General features: G+C 41.3%; 1 protein-coding gene across 2 annotated transcripts in view; it reads left to right on the forward strand.

Moving 5' to 3' along the window:
* The window catches only part of IGF2BP3 (insulin like growth factor 2 mRNA binding protein 3), a 137,912-nt gene that overhangs the window by 115,161 nt on the left and 6,645 nt on the right, over positions 1-16,106 (forward strand). Inside the window, exons 7-11 of one of the 2 annotated variants that reach the window (XM_065883523.1) lie at positions 1,349-1,483; positions 2,777-2,899; positions 5,010-5,145; positions 6,667-6,792; positions 15,589-15,705. In XM_065883523.1, the coding sequence (XP_065739595.1) occupies positions 1,349-1,483; positions 2,777-2,899; positions 5,010-5,145; positions 6,667-6,792; positions 15,589-15,705 (637 nt within the window). The remainder of the gene's footprint in view (positions 1-1,348; positions 1,484-2,776; positions 2,900-5,009; positions 5,146-6,666; positions 6,793-15,588; positions 15,706-16,106) is intronic. The other variant, XM_065883524.1, reaches the window with a different exon arrangement.

The raw sequence follows: 16,106 nt of genomic DNA on the forward strand, positions 1-16,106 counted from the left end.
GTTTCTTCCTGAGAGGTATTTCAAAGATAATTCCAACTTTCTTTCTATTACAAATAGTGCTACAGTGAACGTCCCTGCACTAGTGATTTTCAAGCAGTAGTGGTCCCACCCTGCAGACGTTCGGCAATGTCTGGAGACATTTTTGGTTGTCACATGTGGATGAGAGGGGGCTGCCACTGGCATCTAGTGGGCAGAGGCCAGGGATGCTGCTGGACATCCTACAAGGCACGAGACAGCCTCCACAGCAAAGCACTAGTCTGATCCGAAAGGTCAATACTGCAAAGGGTGAAAAACACCCGTCTTGGCCCATGTATGAGACTACATCTGTAGGAGGCGTTACGAGAAGTAGGATTCTTAGGTCAAAAGATCATAAGCAGGGCTTCCCTGGTGGCGCAGTGGTTGAGAGTCCGCCTGCCGATGCAGGGGACATGGGTTCGTGCCCCGGTCTGGGGGGATCCTGCGTGCCGCAGAGCGGCTGGGCCCATGAGCCATGGCCGCTGAGCCTGCGCGTCCGGAGCCTGTGCTCCGCAACGGGAGAGGCCACAACAGTGAGAGGCCCGCGTACCGCCAAAAAATAAAAAGATCGTAAGCAGCTCAGCTCTGGTAGGTCCTGGCGGTTTGCTCTGTACTCTGCACCGAACCAGAAGGGTGGCCATGCCCAGATGCGCATCCTCTTGCCAGCACTTGATTTCATCCATTAACATGCTCGCAGGCCTAGAAGAAAATGACACCTTGTTTTAATGACCAGTGACGTGGAACATCATTTTGTGTTTATGGGCCATTTGTTTTACTTTGAAGTGAAATTGCCATCTCTTTGGGTTCCATTCCCATCACTATTTGTTATGTGCTTTCCTCTCTCGAGGAGGCAAAATGTAGAAAGAGCCCTGCCCGAGGAAACTGAGGAGCGAAATTCCCACATGTGACGGATCGTGGACATACAGTATAGCATCAGGAGTCCCACCTGGCTTGTGGAATTCCAGCTCCAGTCCTCTTGGCTTGTGTTCCCATCCCCCTTGCTTTTAGAGCAGAAGAAAGCCTTTTGTTTGAAGCCAGGCTCTCAGACGTCGGACGTGAGATGTTTGACCTGTGGCACCTAAAAGGAAAATAAAGCACATGCAGCTTGGGCAGAATGAAAAGATGCCCCTGCATGAGCAAAGATAGGGGAGTACTGAAATTAAAATTGGTCTCACCCATGGTGATAGCTTATCGAGACTTGATGCTTTTGAGGGGGGTGAGTCATCCACTCTTTGCCCGGAAGTGCTGTGACTTCAAAGTTGGTAATTACAGACTCTATTGTGAATACATGCTTACAGCTCTTGTTTTCCTCTCCCTTTGTGCCCACCGGAAGAATTGACGTCCATCGTAAAGAGAATGCAGGTGCTGCTGAGAAGTCAATTACTATTCTCTCTACCCCTGAGGGCACTTCTGCGGCTTGTAAGTCTATTCTGGAGATTATGCATAAAGAAGCTCAAGATATAAAATTGTGAGTAAAGAGGATTACCCCGTGAAGAGGTTGATATTTACACTGTCTCATTTTGGAATTCTGTGACACAGTTCTTGGGAATTGCCAACAAAGAAAGAGAAATACCGTCCCAGAGAGCGACAGAGGGTTGGCACTATTGATTTGGTAATAAAGCATAAGTCTTTTAAATACTTTGTTTTCATTCATGTTTGGATATGTTGTGAGTGGTGTAATGGGAAAAGTCTAGCTGTAAAAGAAGGCAATGGGGTGTCAGAGGAAGCTCACCTAAGGTCCAAGAAGTATCCCTGGGATTTACCCAAAGCAGGGACCCCAAATCCTCACTCCTTTACTTGGAGCTCGTTGGAGCTCTGTCCATGTCTGCCCAGCCTACCCTGCAGCAGCAGGGAGTATGGAGGTGGGGAAATCCCTAATCAGGTGCTGCGGTAAACTGGAGATTGATTGGGGCGTTTCAGGTTGAAAGTCTAAGTATCTTTTTGCACAGGAACCTTGAGCAGAGGTTGGGTTCTCTGCTGCTTGTAGCATCCAGCACAGTGGTGTGCTCAAAGCAGGATCCAGAGTAAGATGCTAGACTTAGCTTGGGGACCTAATGAGTAGCATTTAATTTGTAGGGACCTTTGAAATATATTACATATATTTTAATTATAAGGTATTATATGTTGCTGTATTATAAGATTAAAATTCTTTTTAGTACAGAGAAAAGTAAAGAAAAAGCCCACCATTCAGATAACCCCAATGACATTTTAAAACAATGCTACATATATGACTTGGAAATTCAGAAAGGTACACAGTGAAAAGTGAAAGCCGTCCCTTCCTGCTCTTATACTGTTCCCCCAAGGTGTAACCACTGTTGAGTTTCTTCTGTTTCCCTGTATAAATTGTGCATGTTACCTCCAGGACTGTGTTTTAAAATTATTCTGAAATCACACTGGTTTGCATTTGTACATGGTGTTCTGGTACTCAGGGTTTCAGAATATGGGTTCGAGTAAGGTGTTTTCAAAGAGCTAACAGAATCCATTTTTGGAAGACATTCCCTGAGATGAATAAAAGAAAACTTTTAAACATTAACTCCTATCCAAATACTTGCCAGTGTTCTTTCACCCCCTCTATTCATGCATTGCTAGAATGTAGGCTAATGGTCAGCACGCTTTAAACTATACCTAGCAGAATTCTTCCTATATGGCAGGTAGGAAGTAAATGTTTAATGAACGAATATTGTCTTTTTACCCTACGGTAGGTTTACTTACCCTGATTTGATGGCCCTTTTTTTTGGTTTGTTTTTTTCTTTCTTTACAGCACAGAAGAGATTCCCTTGAAGATTTTAGCCCATAATAACTTTGTAGGACGTCTTATTGGTAAGGAAGGAAGGAACCTTAAAAAAATTGAGCAAGACACAGACACTAAAATCACAATATCTCCGTAAGTGCTGGCTTGCTTTCTTTTGAATCAGAAAACTTTCACACACCGTTTCTAAGCTGTAGGTTATATATTAAGCATTTTACAACTCTTGGAGCTGGCCTGTACCACCATACTTACACTTCATTTCTCAAACTGAGTCTACTGCCTGCTATCTGCTTCTAACTCAAAGTGAAAGTATTATCTGTTCCCACTAAAAAGGCAGGATGCACTAAATACTTCACATTCATATTTACTAGCTGAAGTCTTGGTCAGGTTTTCTGGCATATACTCCCAAAGTTGGAATATATAACCCAGTGTGTTATGCACTGCTGTGTAACAAATTATCCCAACACTGGACCGCTGACGACAAGGGTAAGCATTGACTGCTCACCTAGTTTCTGTGGGTCAGGAATTCAGGAACAGCTTGACTGGGCGGTGCCGTTTGGGGATCTCTTGATGTTGCTGAGAAGTTGATGGCAGCTCTTGGAGTGTGAGGCCTCAGCTCCTCACCTCCTGGGCCTCTCCACAGGGCTGTTTGCGTGTCTTAAGGACACGGCAGCTCTCTTCCCTCAGAGTGAATGATCTAGGAAAGAGGAAGACGGAAGCGGCAGTGTCTTTTATAGCATAGCCTCAGAAGTCACACTTTTTACCATTTTTCTATTGCTGTTGACATGTTGGCTCTAGTGAGTGTGGGAGGAGACTGCCCATCCCTGGGGAGTGGGGATTTGGAGGCTGGCCCCCATGCCTAGGGCCATGAATGCCCTGAAATTATATGGAAAGGCCTTTGTCTTCTGAGGGTGACTTTCCTTCATTTCCTTCAGAGTACCCCCCAAAAAGTCGAAGAATAGTAGAGAAAAACTGGGGCAATATGTTCACGTAGTAAGGAGTTTTCAAAGAAAGGGATGGAAGGGAAGTGGGAGAGTTGTGCTTTGTGGGAAAGAAAGGAAAAACCGCAAAGTGGTAAAAATAACAAATGATCCTGCCCTGTCTTGAATTTTATGCTCAGAAAGGGGAGGGTTTTAATAGAAAATAATCTTAAAATCTATTCTGGAAGCAACTATTTTAAAAATTGTAACAGAAAATGCTTGGCAGTGGAGAGGTGGGTTGAGCCTGGAGATGAGACCTACACTTGTTTGTCTAAGACAAATCATCTTCATTGTGTAGATGTCTGTATTTTTAGCGAGTTTAGGAAGAAGTTAAGGAAAAATATCCTATTCATCTGGCTCAAGTCTAGCTTGAGACATTTTGCTAGTAATGAAAATGAGAATTTGGACCCTAGGAATATGAAGGGGAGCTGTCTCAATATTCTGTATCCTTTCCATCTGTGTATTTAGTCTTATTTCTATGGTAAGTATCTCCCACTGGTTCCCTTCAAGGCTGTTGAGTGGCTCAGGCTTAGGTGGTCTCAGATGTCACCTGAATGGATTTTGAAACTTCAGCAGGAGCTGAGTGAAGCAGGGAGTTTCTGAATATTGCTGTTGCATTCTAACTTTTTAGTTGTCTGAATGGTCATTGAGGGACTATTTTTAAAATTTAGTCAAAATGGATTGATTTGTATTATTTCCTGAAGCCTACGTCAATCTAAATTCTAAAATTCCCGTCAAAAATAAGTTTAAATTCTGGCTTGCCCTTTTGGAATATTTCCGTGCTTATTCCTTGCTTGGCGACCCAGAAAATGCAATTGCATGAGAATGCCAGTTAACGCCTCGAATTGGTCAGTGCAGACTAGGAACATACTCATTAAAGGTTATGTTCATTTGCTTCTTGGTTTCCACTAAAACTGTAGATTCCTCCGATCATCTTCTTTACATTTCACTGTTCAATTGTGAAAATAGTTCACCTTAAGTGGTCAAGAAGTGCACTCTATTTAAAACATGGACTTAATCGAACTGTGTACACTCAGCGATGTTTATTGAGAAGGTGGGAGGGGCAGTATTTTCTCTCATGCAGTTTTACAATTCTTGGAGTCATGTCTTTAGGGGCTTACTCATCTTTCATCATGGCTAACCACCCACTTTTACATATTGCCAGCCTCCACAGTTGGGTTTTAATTGCCATCTGTGGCTGGACTATTACTGTCTTCCTCCTATAATTTCCAGTCTTTTTCTTTCCCCTCTGTTCCAATCTGCAGGTTGCAGGAACTGACGCTGTACAATCCAGAGCGCACCATTACGGTCAAAGGCAGTGTGGAAACATGTGCCAAAGCTGAGGAAGAGATCATGAAGAAAATCAGGGAGTCTTATGAAAATGATATTGCTTCCATGAATGTTAGTTTTAATATGAAGGAAATGTCTTTATTTTGATTAACAATCAAAAGACGTTTTCAGTTGCGTTAACATTGATTCCTTTAAGGGTGTCATTGTTAGATGCGGTTTCGAATTGATTTTTAGCACCACGGTGAGTGCCCTGGGATAGTTGGCAAGATGCAGACTTTGACATCAGGCTTGGCTATCTCTGTGATTTTAGCCAACTTTGAGCCTTAGCTTCCTTACCTGTGAGGTAAGGCTAATACCTCCCTTAAAAAGGTTAATCTCTCCCATACCATGTGAGTTGGAGGGAGATGAGAGTATTATAGGAATGTGGGCTTTAGAGGTCTGTGAACTGGGTTTGAATCCCAGCTCAACCATTTGTTAGCTGTACCTCTATTCTCTTGGACAGCTTATTTGGTCTCTCTGAGCACCAGTTTCCTCATCAGTAAAATGGGGCTACTGCCTACATGACATGCTTATTAGGATTATAATAGATACCGTGCATATAAAAGCTGCTGTTTGAATACAAATTTAAAATTTGCTTACTCATAAACCTTGGAGATAACAGAATTTCAAATGACAAAACAATCTGTGTAGTGCAAGTGCATTGCTGACATTCCGTAATGGATGGAATGGTGCAGAAAATGCAGCGTTTCCAAAGTCTATCTTGAATTTTCAAGTAAATGATTAAAAAACGGTTCCTCGGTTGGGCCTGTCATCTGAAACATTACACCTAAAAGAAGGGAAAATGTGAAAATGATATTACCTTTGTGAGAAGAGCCTGGAATGCTAATCATTTTACCCCCACATGACTGCTGCCTACCCACCTTCCTTCACATCACTGCTCATCCAAATGTTTCAGAGTCGCCTGGGGGTAAATTCAGCCCCATAGACCTTTAAAAAAGATTCTTGAGTGTGCTCAAGTCTGAACTCTGTAGTCCCCACCTTATTTCCTTAACCCTTATCAAATTAAGCCAAAACAAAATCCCATTTCTGGCTCCTGGATCCATTCCAAAGATAGGTTTAATTGTAGAAGACATGGGGATGGGACCTGATTTCCAAAGGGCTTGATTTTGTTTTGGGTCTTTAGACTCATGACTGCCAAATTTTTTCCATGGCGTAAAGATCTCTTAATATCTGCTATCTGGTTTGCTCTTCAATGAACAAATCTTGTTTGCTTGTTTCTTCAATTAATGCAAGATTTTCAGTCTCTATTTACTGTGTGCCCAGAGTGTACAGATTACATATATGTCTGAGCGCTGTGAGCTGGTCGTAAAAGCAAGAAAGCTGTGTTCCCTGCTTTGAGGAACCTAGCATGGCTTCAGGTCAAAGAGGAGGCAGACGGCACATGGATTTTAAAATATCAAGAATTATAAACAGACATAACCTACATACTCAAGTATACTCACATGGAACATCTGCTTTGTTCTAAAATTTGAGTCATAAAACGAGGTCACAGTCTGGATATTATCACATATAAATGCTCACTTACACTTGATCTTGTAATTGTAAAATGAAGGGACCTTTTTACCATTGCAGCTTCAAGCACATTTAATTCCTGGATTAAATCTGAATGCCTTGGGTCTGTTCCCACCCACTTCAGGGATGCCACCTCCCACCTCAGGGCCCCCTTCAGCTATGACTCCTCCTTACCCACAGTTTGAGGTAAGACAATGTGCCTTGGCTTTCTTTATGGTTGAGGGGGATGAAGTCAAAGGGACACAATCAGACTCTGTTGCCCTCGAGTAGTATGACATTAAATGCTAATTGGGAAAAATCTTAATGCGAAACCTGGTCCCCGTGTGATCTCTCATCAGTTAGGAGCCAGCACAGGCTTTTCAATTCTTGTCACTAGAACCTTCTTATCTTTGCAGAGTAGACCGTGAGTTATTTCTTTTGAAGTTCTTGAGTGGTAGGGTTGTTAATGTATGTTTCCAGATATCAAAGGAAAAGTTTGAGACTTTGAGGAGGGGGAAAGAGGTTAGTTATTTTTAAATGTTGAAGGAAAGGATTTTTAAAAGGCTTCCTTCATCTTGAACTTCACCTGAAAGTTTACTGCTTTGAAAGGTCAGTAGAGACTAGACACGCTTTCCACTTTGAACGTTTGTACTTATTACACAGCTCAGGTAGTCGTGCCCACAAATCTATTGTGCATGTGTGTGTTTGTGTGCAAACATTAAACAGCTTTTATTTGTTTTTTAAACAGGTGGATTATTAAGAAATAATCCTTATTTTTATATTTGCTTTTTAAGAGTAGCATTTTTCCTGAGGTCAGAAATAGGAGACCAGTGATAGTATGAAAATAAATGCAGCCTAGCAGACACTGTATACAATCATTTTTTTTGAAAGAAGTGCACAATTCAGTTGCATCAACAATAATAACTGGAGGTAGACAATCGTGTGAAATAAAATTAACATTCTAGGATCTTCCTTCTTGAATTTGTTTTTATGTCTCTCCCTTCCTGTTTGGCTCTCGTATCACATAAAGTGAGCGGTACCTGCTACACCAAATTTAGGGAAATGTCCAGGGAGAAAAGGTGGAGGACTCTGTTCTCTCAGTGCCTAGAATACATGTAGAGTAAAAATGCAACTGGAGTTCTACAGAGAACATAGATCACTGAGATGGTTCGTGTTTTATCCCCATGAGAATGAGAATTTCCTTTGCCTGTTCTTGAAGCTACCAGGCTGTCAGGTGTGCTTAGCTTTTGCCATGGTCTTGCAGTGTGTGTGTTTCTGCCTTTGCTGTCGGCGATGTTTGCATCTTCCCATGCCCCTCATCTGCCACTTCAAACCTCTTTGGGTAAAAACCATGTAACAAAGCCCATTAATCTAAAGATAGACATCAGAATTTCATATCAAGTGTGAATAGATTGATGATGTGTTTTATAAAGCTTTGCACCGGCAGCTACAGGTGATGTGAAGTGGCTGAGGTGTTTGTACCTTGGTGCTAAAGGGGTGGGGTGTAAAGAGACAAGAGCCAGCTCTGTTTGTGTTAGTCTCCTCTTCTTTGCTCTGGGTTTCTTTTCTTATGCACGCAGTGAAGAAACCGAGATAAACAAATTATCTCTAAGGACTCTTCTTTCAGGTCAAACATTACTAGTTTTTACAGAGTTCGATTTTGTTTCTTACAAATTGAAGGTTTGCAGCAACCTGCATTGAGCAAATCTATTGGTGCCATTTTCCCAATAGCATTATTTTTAATTAGGTAAGTACATTTTTTAGACATAATGCTACTGCACACTTAATAGACAACAGTTATATACAGTATAAACATAATTTATATGCACTGGGAAACAAAAAAATTTGTGCGACTCACTTTATTGTGATACTCGCTTTAATGCAGTGGGCTGGAACTGAACCTGCAATGTCTCTGAGGTATGCCTGTATTTAAAAACTGGGTTAGAGAATTAAAGGTTGGCAGGTGTTTGCTCTCAGCACTCTTGATTCTCCTCCATTGCATTTACAGCTGCTGATGAGAAGCTTACTGTTCTGCAGAAGCTCTCACAGAGAAGTCAGGTTACTCACTAAGATAGTCTCTTTATCCTTGATTCCTGTAGGTTAGCAGCAAATCTCTGCTTTTACTTTAAATATATATTGCCTGGCAAGGAGTCATGTATTGCTTCCTCTTTTAGAGTTTCATTTTTTTCTCTACACGTTTTCTCACCTCTGCTTTGTAACATGAAAGTAGAATTGATGCAGCCTGTCTTTGGATAAATCCCTTGTCGCTGTTCTAGTCCAGAATTTTGCCCATGCCTCCTCTTAAAACATACTCTTCTTCCCGGAACCTGCCAGGTTGATTTTTCCCATAGAGCCAAAGAGTTGGTTCTTCCAACAGACAAAAGTCTCTACTTCCTGCCTGGGAGCTGGCTTACGCAGTACTTCATTGGCCAACTTCAAGTTTATAAATGACAGGAAATGCTCCTTTCAGAAATGCTCAAACAGTAGGGAAGAGGCGTTTGGCAGCTAGTGAGCAGAGTAAGAGCTGGAATTGGCATCGCACACAACAACATCCATAGCTGGATGGTCTTGGCAGCTTGCGTTGGGGTTGGGAAATGTTAGTTCAGGCGCCGTTGTCTCCATAATTCTGATAGTGTCTTCGGAGTCTCCCCAAGTCTCTAGAACAACAGTGTAATCTGAAAATTGCTAACTTGGCTGCTTATGGAAGAGGCAAGAAAGCTGAACACTTCTTCTTAGGTCTTACCTAGTTTGAAGTGCTCTTTAAAAAAACAAAATATAATTTGAAAGGGATTTTTAGATCAAATGACTCTCATGGAGTCTTATAGTCCTACTGTTTAGGATTTCTTACTGTGGGTGCAGCTCTTTTGTTAGTAAACAACTTCAAAGTAAATAACTCGTTGCATATATTTATTATCTCTGAGAGGTCTTGGTTACTTAGTTATAGGGAGAAACTTTCTTTGCTTTTTTATTTATTTTTTTAAACTTAAATATTCTGTTCAGGTCATGAAGTTGAGTAAACCCAATTTCAGTTCCAGACCAAAATCCATTAAAACAAACAAAAAAAACCCCAGGAGTATGTATTTTACAAGCCAGAGGGAGACACTGGCATTCTTCCAGATTCCTGGAGGCTGGTCTTGTTGGCTGGCATGCATGTCGCCATGCCTCTGTGATGTCTTAGGTTCTGTTCCCCACAAAGTAAATACACTTAACCTTACTGTTTGCTCATTCTTGTATTTCCTCATGATAGATGATTAGGAATTACTCATTGGCAGACTTCACCAGTTATGCAAACTTTCAGTTGAGCAGCTTTGTTCTTCTGTTATTTCAAGCTATAGCGTAGGGTCTGCCAAGAAGTCCAAAGGAAGTTTTGCCAATAGGCATCTGGCAGAAATCCACTGGGAAACAGCTTGTGACCTGAATGTCTTTCACCTCTGAAAGTTTAGGAAGAAGCGTTCAGGATAATGCAGCTGAACTTAACTTACACGGAAAGACTGTGTAACGCTATAGGGTAATGCTGATGCGTTTTTTTAAGCTCATCTCAGAGTCTTAGATTCACAGGTGAAAGAGACTTATAACCCATTGTTCTGGCTTCTTAGTTTTACATGTAAAAATTATCTGTTTATCTGGGTGTTCTAATCCTGAAAACATGGCTTACTACACAGAATCCCATATAAGAATGGGCCAGTTTAATGACTGTCCAGTAGACAGGATGTTTATGCGAGGTGCCTTATATTCTCAGAGGAAAGTTTCCTTGAAAAGAAATTTATGGTCAGGGATGTGCTTGGTGGATATGGAACTGGAACAAAGGGATTTGGGTGGCTTCAGACACCTGATGAGTCACCTTTTCATTAAGGTGCTATTACCAACAGTACACACCGCGCTGTCAGTCCAGGACACGGCCTCCTGGCAGGCTTCATTTACTTCCCTCTAACCTCTCAGTGTGGAACTTCTTTCTGTCTGCATACTGATGCTTTCTTTATGTCTTTGCCCCTTCTTTCTATTATAGTTTGGTCCTTTTAGCCCTTCTCTACTGTCCACCATTCCTTTTCCAAATCTTCCCTCAACTTTTAAATTCACTCTTAATCTCCGTAATGGATTTGTTACCTCCTACCGCACCTCCCCAAAATCAGTAAAACAAAAACATCTATAGCCTCTCATCCATGACTGTATCAGAAAGATGATTTTGCTTTTGTTCAACTTTTGAGACTACAACACACTTTCTGCCCATGAGCTTTTCTCGTAGCCATGGTCCTCGGTATCTTCTAGGCGGAGACATGCTCAGGCTACATTTGTGAGGCTCTGGGACTTTTGCTCTGGGGATGATGCCTGTTACATTCGGCGTCTGAGGACATTCAGAAGTTGCTGTCTGGGGTCAGTCCCAGGAAAAGTAGTTTTTACTAAACAAATAGTTTTTCTCAAGATGTGGTAAGTCATGTAACTAATTTTTTAAATTAGCTGCTAGGAAGCTTAGAGCCAAATTTGTATAATAACAGCATTTCTGGTTTTATCTTTTCTGTTGAGGTCCCTATGCTCTTATTTCTTCACCTCCTTTGTCTTATCTTTCTATTGTGTATTTTGTAAGCAGCATAAAATATTTCTGGAACATGGCCCAGAAAGCAAATAATTATATAGTCATGGCAAAATACGGTGGGGCAGACCTGAGTGAGTTACACATTAGATTTAGTCTGACCCTTAGGTCTTTATTACTGCCAGCCCCCTGACTCCTCCCACCCCCCTAAAAAAAAAGTTTATTATTCGGAAGAACATTACATGGATGTTCTCAGTGAGATAAAACAGATCCTATCTTTACTTTAAAAAATTGGTTCAGATTAACATACCAGTTTTAATATAAGGACCAGAATGACAAAATAAATTGATACTAACATTGAGCACAGTTTATGGGCAATGTCAGCATTAATTCATTCCTGTCCAGTTATTAAAATAAGAGAGGCCTTAAAGTGTCCCTCTGGAAAAAAATGGTATGTGGTAATTGCCTAACACCCTAGCAGGCTGTGAGGTACAGTGCTTTCAAAAGAGAGGCATTGGGCTTCCCTGGTGGCGCAGTGGTTGAGAGTCTGCCTGCCAATGCAGGGGACGCGGGTTCGTACCCCGGTCCGGGAAGATCCCACATGCCGCGGAGCTGCTGGGCCCGTGAGCCATGGCCGCGGAACCTGCGCATCCGGAGCCTGTGCTCCGCAACGGGAGAGGCCACAACAGTGAGAGGCCCGCGTACCGTAAAAAAAAAAAAAAAAAAAAAAAAAGAGAGAGAGGCATTGTTCTTATGACTTAAAATTATTTCATTCTTCAGTATTTCCATTTGGTTCTTCGCTGATGAATAGCAGTAGAAGTTGACTTAGCCAAGCTGTGCCGGATAGGCCTCTTTCACAAATATCCACAGTCAAGAGTTCAGTGGGAAGGCAAAACCTCTTCTGATATGTGTGTTCCAGGAATGCTTATAGAGCCCCAAGGGAATCTTCATTAGACTGACAGCTGTATTAAGGCCCCTAGTGTGTTACAACATCCTAGGAAACATACCAAAGATATACCAAGTTGTAAAGGGTATAGTATGCACATCTATTTGTACAGATGCTGAAGAAACAAAATGTACAATGGTTTTTGTCAAGAATATTTTCTGGAGTTGAATTTTAGATTAACTTGTATAGGAAATAAGGAGGTACATGGTGGGGTGTGGTTACAGATAAAGGAAGAGACTTAGAAGAGCAGAGTTCAGATGATTTTTATGTGTGGGAAATGAGACATGGGGTCTAGAATCACACACTGCTTAATATTTGTAAGTGTGAAAGGCATGTTTCGAACCAAAATGACTTCCCCCTGTCTTTTACACATTTATTCACCCTAAGATAAATTAATTAGCATGAGAATTTGGAAATATCAATTTTAAATGTTCATGTTCTGATCTAGCATTTTTATTACATAAAACCTTAGAATAATTTGTACAAGGGCACAAGATTTATGTTTAAAGATTTGATTGCAGCGTTAGACAAATTGGTGAAAAATTGGAAACCAAACTTTCTAAAGGTCTTTAAAATAGCATCCTCAGATATAGCAAAATAACTGTCAGGGAAAGATGAAGGAATCGGAGATTTTTTTTTGGACAACTCTTCTGTGATGTGGTTATTTTATTCTCATAGTGGAAACAAACATTGAAACCCTTAAGTTTCAGTTAAAAGTGTCTTACACATGCTTAAGATGGATGTATTGCAGGTGAGACAACAAACTTGTTGATTTCTTTTCCTTGTTCTAGTAGAGCTTCTTGTCCTCTTTTTTGGTGATTCAATTTTTTTTTTTTTTTTTTGCGGTACGCGGGCCTCTCACTGTTGTGGCCTCTCCTGTTGCGGAGCACAGGCTCCGGACGCGCAGGCTCAGCGGCCATGGCTCACGGGCCCAGCCGCGCCGCGGCATGTGGGATCTTCCCAGACCGGGGCACGAACCCGTGTCCCCTGCATCGGCAGGCGGACTCTCAGCCACTGCGCCACCAGGGAAGCCCCTTGGTGATTCAATTAAACGCATCTTTTTTGGTAAATTTTTAAATTGAGGTATAATTGATGTACATTTTCAGGTGATCCAATATTTGTATTGACTGCAAAATGATCACCACAGTAAGTATAGTTAGTTAACATCCATCACTGCACAGTTACAAAAATTTTCTTAAGTGTGATGAGAACTTTCAAGATCTACTCTTAGCAACTTTAAAATGTGCGATACAGTATTAACTGTAGTCACCATGCTGTACATTACATCCCCAGGACTTATAACTGGAAGTTCGTACCTTTTGCCCTTCTTTACATCATTTTTTTTTAACATCTTTATTGGAGTATAATTGCTTTACAATGGTGTGTTAGTTTCTGCTGTATAACAAAGTGAATCAGCTATAATTATACATATGTCCCCATATCTCCTCCCTCTTGCATCTCCCTCCCACCCTCCCTATCCCACCCCTCTAGGTGGTCACAAAGCACCGATCTGATCTCCCTGTGCTATGTGGCCGCTTCCCACCAGCTGTCTATATTTTACATTTAGTACTTGACATCATTCTTAATCTCTAGTTTTCCTTATTCAAAATAAAGAAAAATGTTCATGGCCTGTCTCTCATGCCCCTTTCAGCATGTTGATGATCAAAGGCTTAAGCTTTTACCACCTACACATTACAAATTTTTTTGACTCATGGAAGTCAAACCAACACAGATGGAGAAGAGTGATACAACCAGGGAAGGGAGTACTTCCCTGAGAGCTCTACTGGACATTTTTCTTAACAGTCATTCCTGCAGGTCTATGTATATTGCAAAGTACACCCATACCTGTTGGAATTGGAGTATATACTCATTTTTTGTGAACATGGCTTAGGAGATAGAGAAGCCCAGGTTTGAATCTTGGCTCCAACACCAGTCATCATATGACCTTGTGCAAGTAATCTCTCTGGCTCGGTTTTCTCATCTTTAAAATGGGAATGCTCTTAGTTTCTATCAGTTGGATCAGTTGTGAGGTGTAAATACACAGAAGCTCACACAGGGGACACTCACAAACTCTCACCACGAAGGATTGCTATGTGCACCTGCCCCCTGATCATAGTTATCTTCCTCTTAAGCCTGAGTTTTTACCTCAGCATGCTTTTTACCCATCTTTCACTAATAAAAAACACAAATGTTCCATGAATGTATTAACTGGAATTCCATCATTCTGTGTGGACTGAGTGGGAACCTTTCTGTATGATAATTCGATAGTATTTATTAGTTTTAAATGTTCAGGCCCTTTGACTCAGTAGTGCTAAGAATTTATGCAGCAGAGGTACTTGTACAAGGGCACACAATTTTTTTGTACAAAGATTTGATTGCAGCATTACAAATGCGTTAGTTGACAATTGAAAACTATGCACATACGTAACAGGGATGAGATCGATCTGCTGTTGTGTCTCCCTCTGAAGGAATACAGTTCATAGAATGAGGCAGGGACATAGGAATGACACAGGAAGATATCCAAGGTGTATTAAAGTAAAACAAATGAGAACATGTTATTTGCAGTAGGCTCCCATTTATTAATGTTTTATTTCATAGACTTTCCTCCATGAAACATGTCTGCCTATCCTTTTCTAGTTTCCTGTTTTCCTTTTCACTGGGTTTTTATCATTCTTCCTGTTTGGCTTGAAAACAAAAAATCAAATCTATTTGGGCGTGGCACTTTATTTAACTAACTAGTTGATTGCAGGGTTAACAGTTATTTGGTCAGTGTAATTTTTTCTGATTGATTTTGGTAATTCTAGACAAGTCGTGGACATGTTCAGATTTATGGACATTGTTCTTAGTTTTGTCTTGTGTGATATTCTTTCCTTTTTCTCATTCCATGTTTATAATTGGTAAATTGGCAAAAGGTTTTCCTTTTATTTAAAGAACCAGACCAGCCTTCTGTTATTACTAGTATTTTTATTTATTTAAAAAAAAAAAACAACTTTGCTTCAGAGGAAGGAAACTAAAGACAGAAAAAATTCCTACCAAATAGTGTGAGTAAACGACGTCATGTGGAACAGCCTTCTGTTGAGGGTGTGTGGAGGGACAAAGAAGTGGAACGGCTGTCGCTGAGTATCAGGGCCCCTCTGGAGGTCTGTGGTGCTCAGGGCTCCGTGCTCTCTGCCTCCACGCTGAGCTTACAGGGAGAAGAGGGAGCTGTTACTGCCACTAGGAATTTGTGTGGTAAGAGCAGTGGTGTCATTTGGTGGACCAATATTAAGTGGCACAAAATCTGTTTTAAATCTGTAAATTTGAGGAAAAACTGTACAGAGAAAAGTGATGTTTTAAATGCTAACACTTTCAGGATGAATGTGAGATCTTCTCGACCTGTTAGGTAAACTCATATCAACTTACTGTGGTGGTTTTTCCTAAAACTATGCTAATATTTCTAACAGTATGAGAATGCCCCTCTCCCTATGCCAGCGATACAGCCTGATTTGTATCCAGTAAGCATGTATGTCCTGTCTTTCTTTTCCAACAGCAGTCAGAAACAGAGACTGTCCATCTGTTCATCCCAGCCCTGTCTGTCGGCGCCATCATCGGCAAGCAGGGGCAACACATCAAACAGCTTTCTCGCTTTGCAGGAGCTTCTATTAAGGTACTGTTCTGCCAGCTGTGGCTCTCCTGGTGCTTTAAGGACAGCGAGTTACAGAAATGTGAGTCTTCCTGCCACTCTGTAATTTGAATTGAATGTGGTAGTCTATATTGGGGTTACGTAAGTGTGTGACAGAGAACTCCCAACAACACTAGCTTACACAAGGTAAGTTAAATTCTCTCTCTAGAAAAAGTAGGCTGCAGGTATGCAGTTTAGCGTTAGAATGGTGGTTCTGCCCCACCGCATTCCCAGATACATGTTCCTTCTAGCTCATCTTCCCTGGGCGTGGCTTTGGTCCCTCACACTCCGAAATGACACTGTTTAGTGGCCGAACAATCAAGGCTGTGGTCCTTTTAAGGAATATACAAATTGACAAAGGCTTGATAAAAGTCATAGCTTTCTTC

This window comes from Phocoena phocoena, chromosome 9, assembly GCF_963924675.1.
Source record: "Phocoena phocoena chromosome 9, mPhoPho1.1, whole genome shotgun sequence".
Taxonomy (NCBI): domain Eukaryota; kingdom Metazoa; phylum Chordata; class Mammalia; order Artiodactyla; family Phocoenidae; genus Phocoena; species Phocoena phocoena.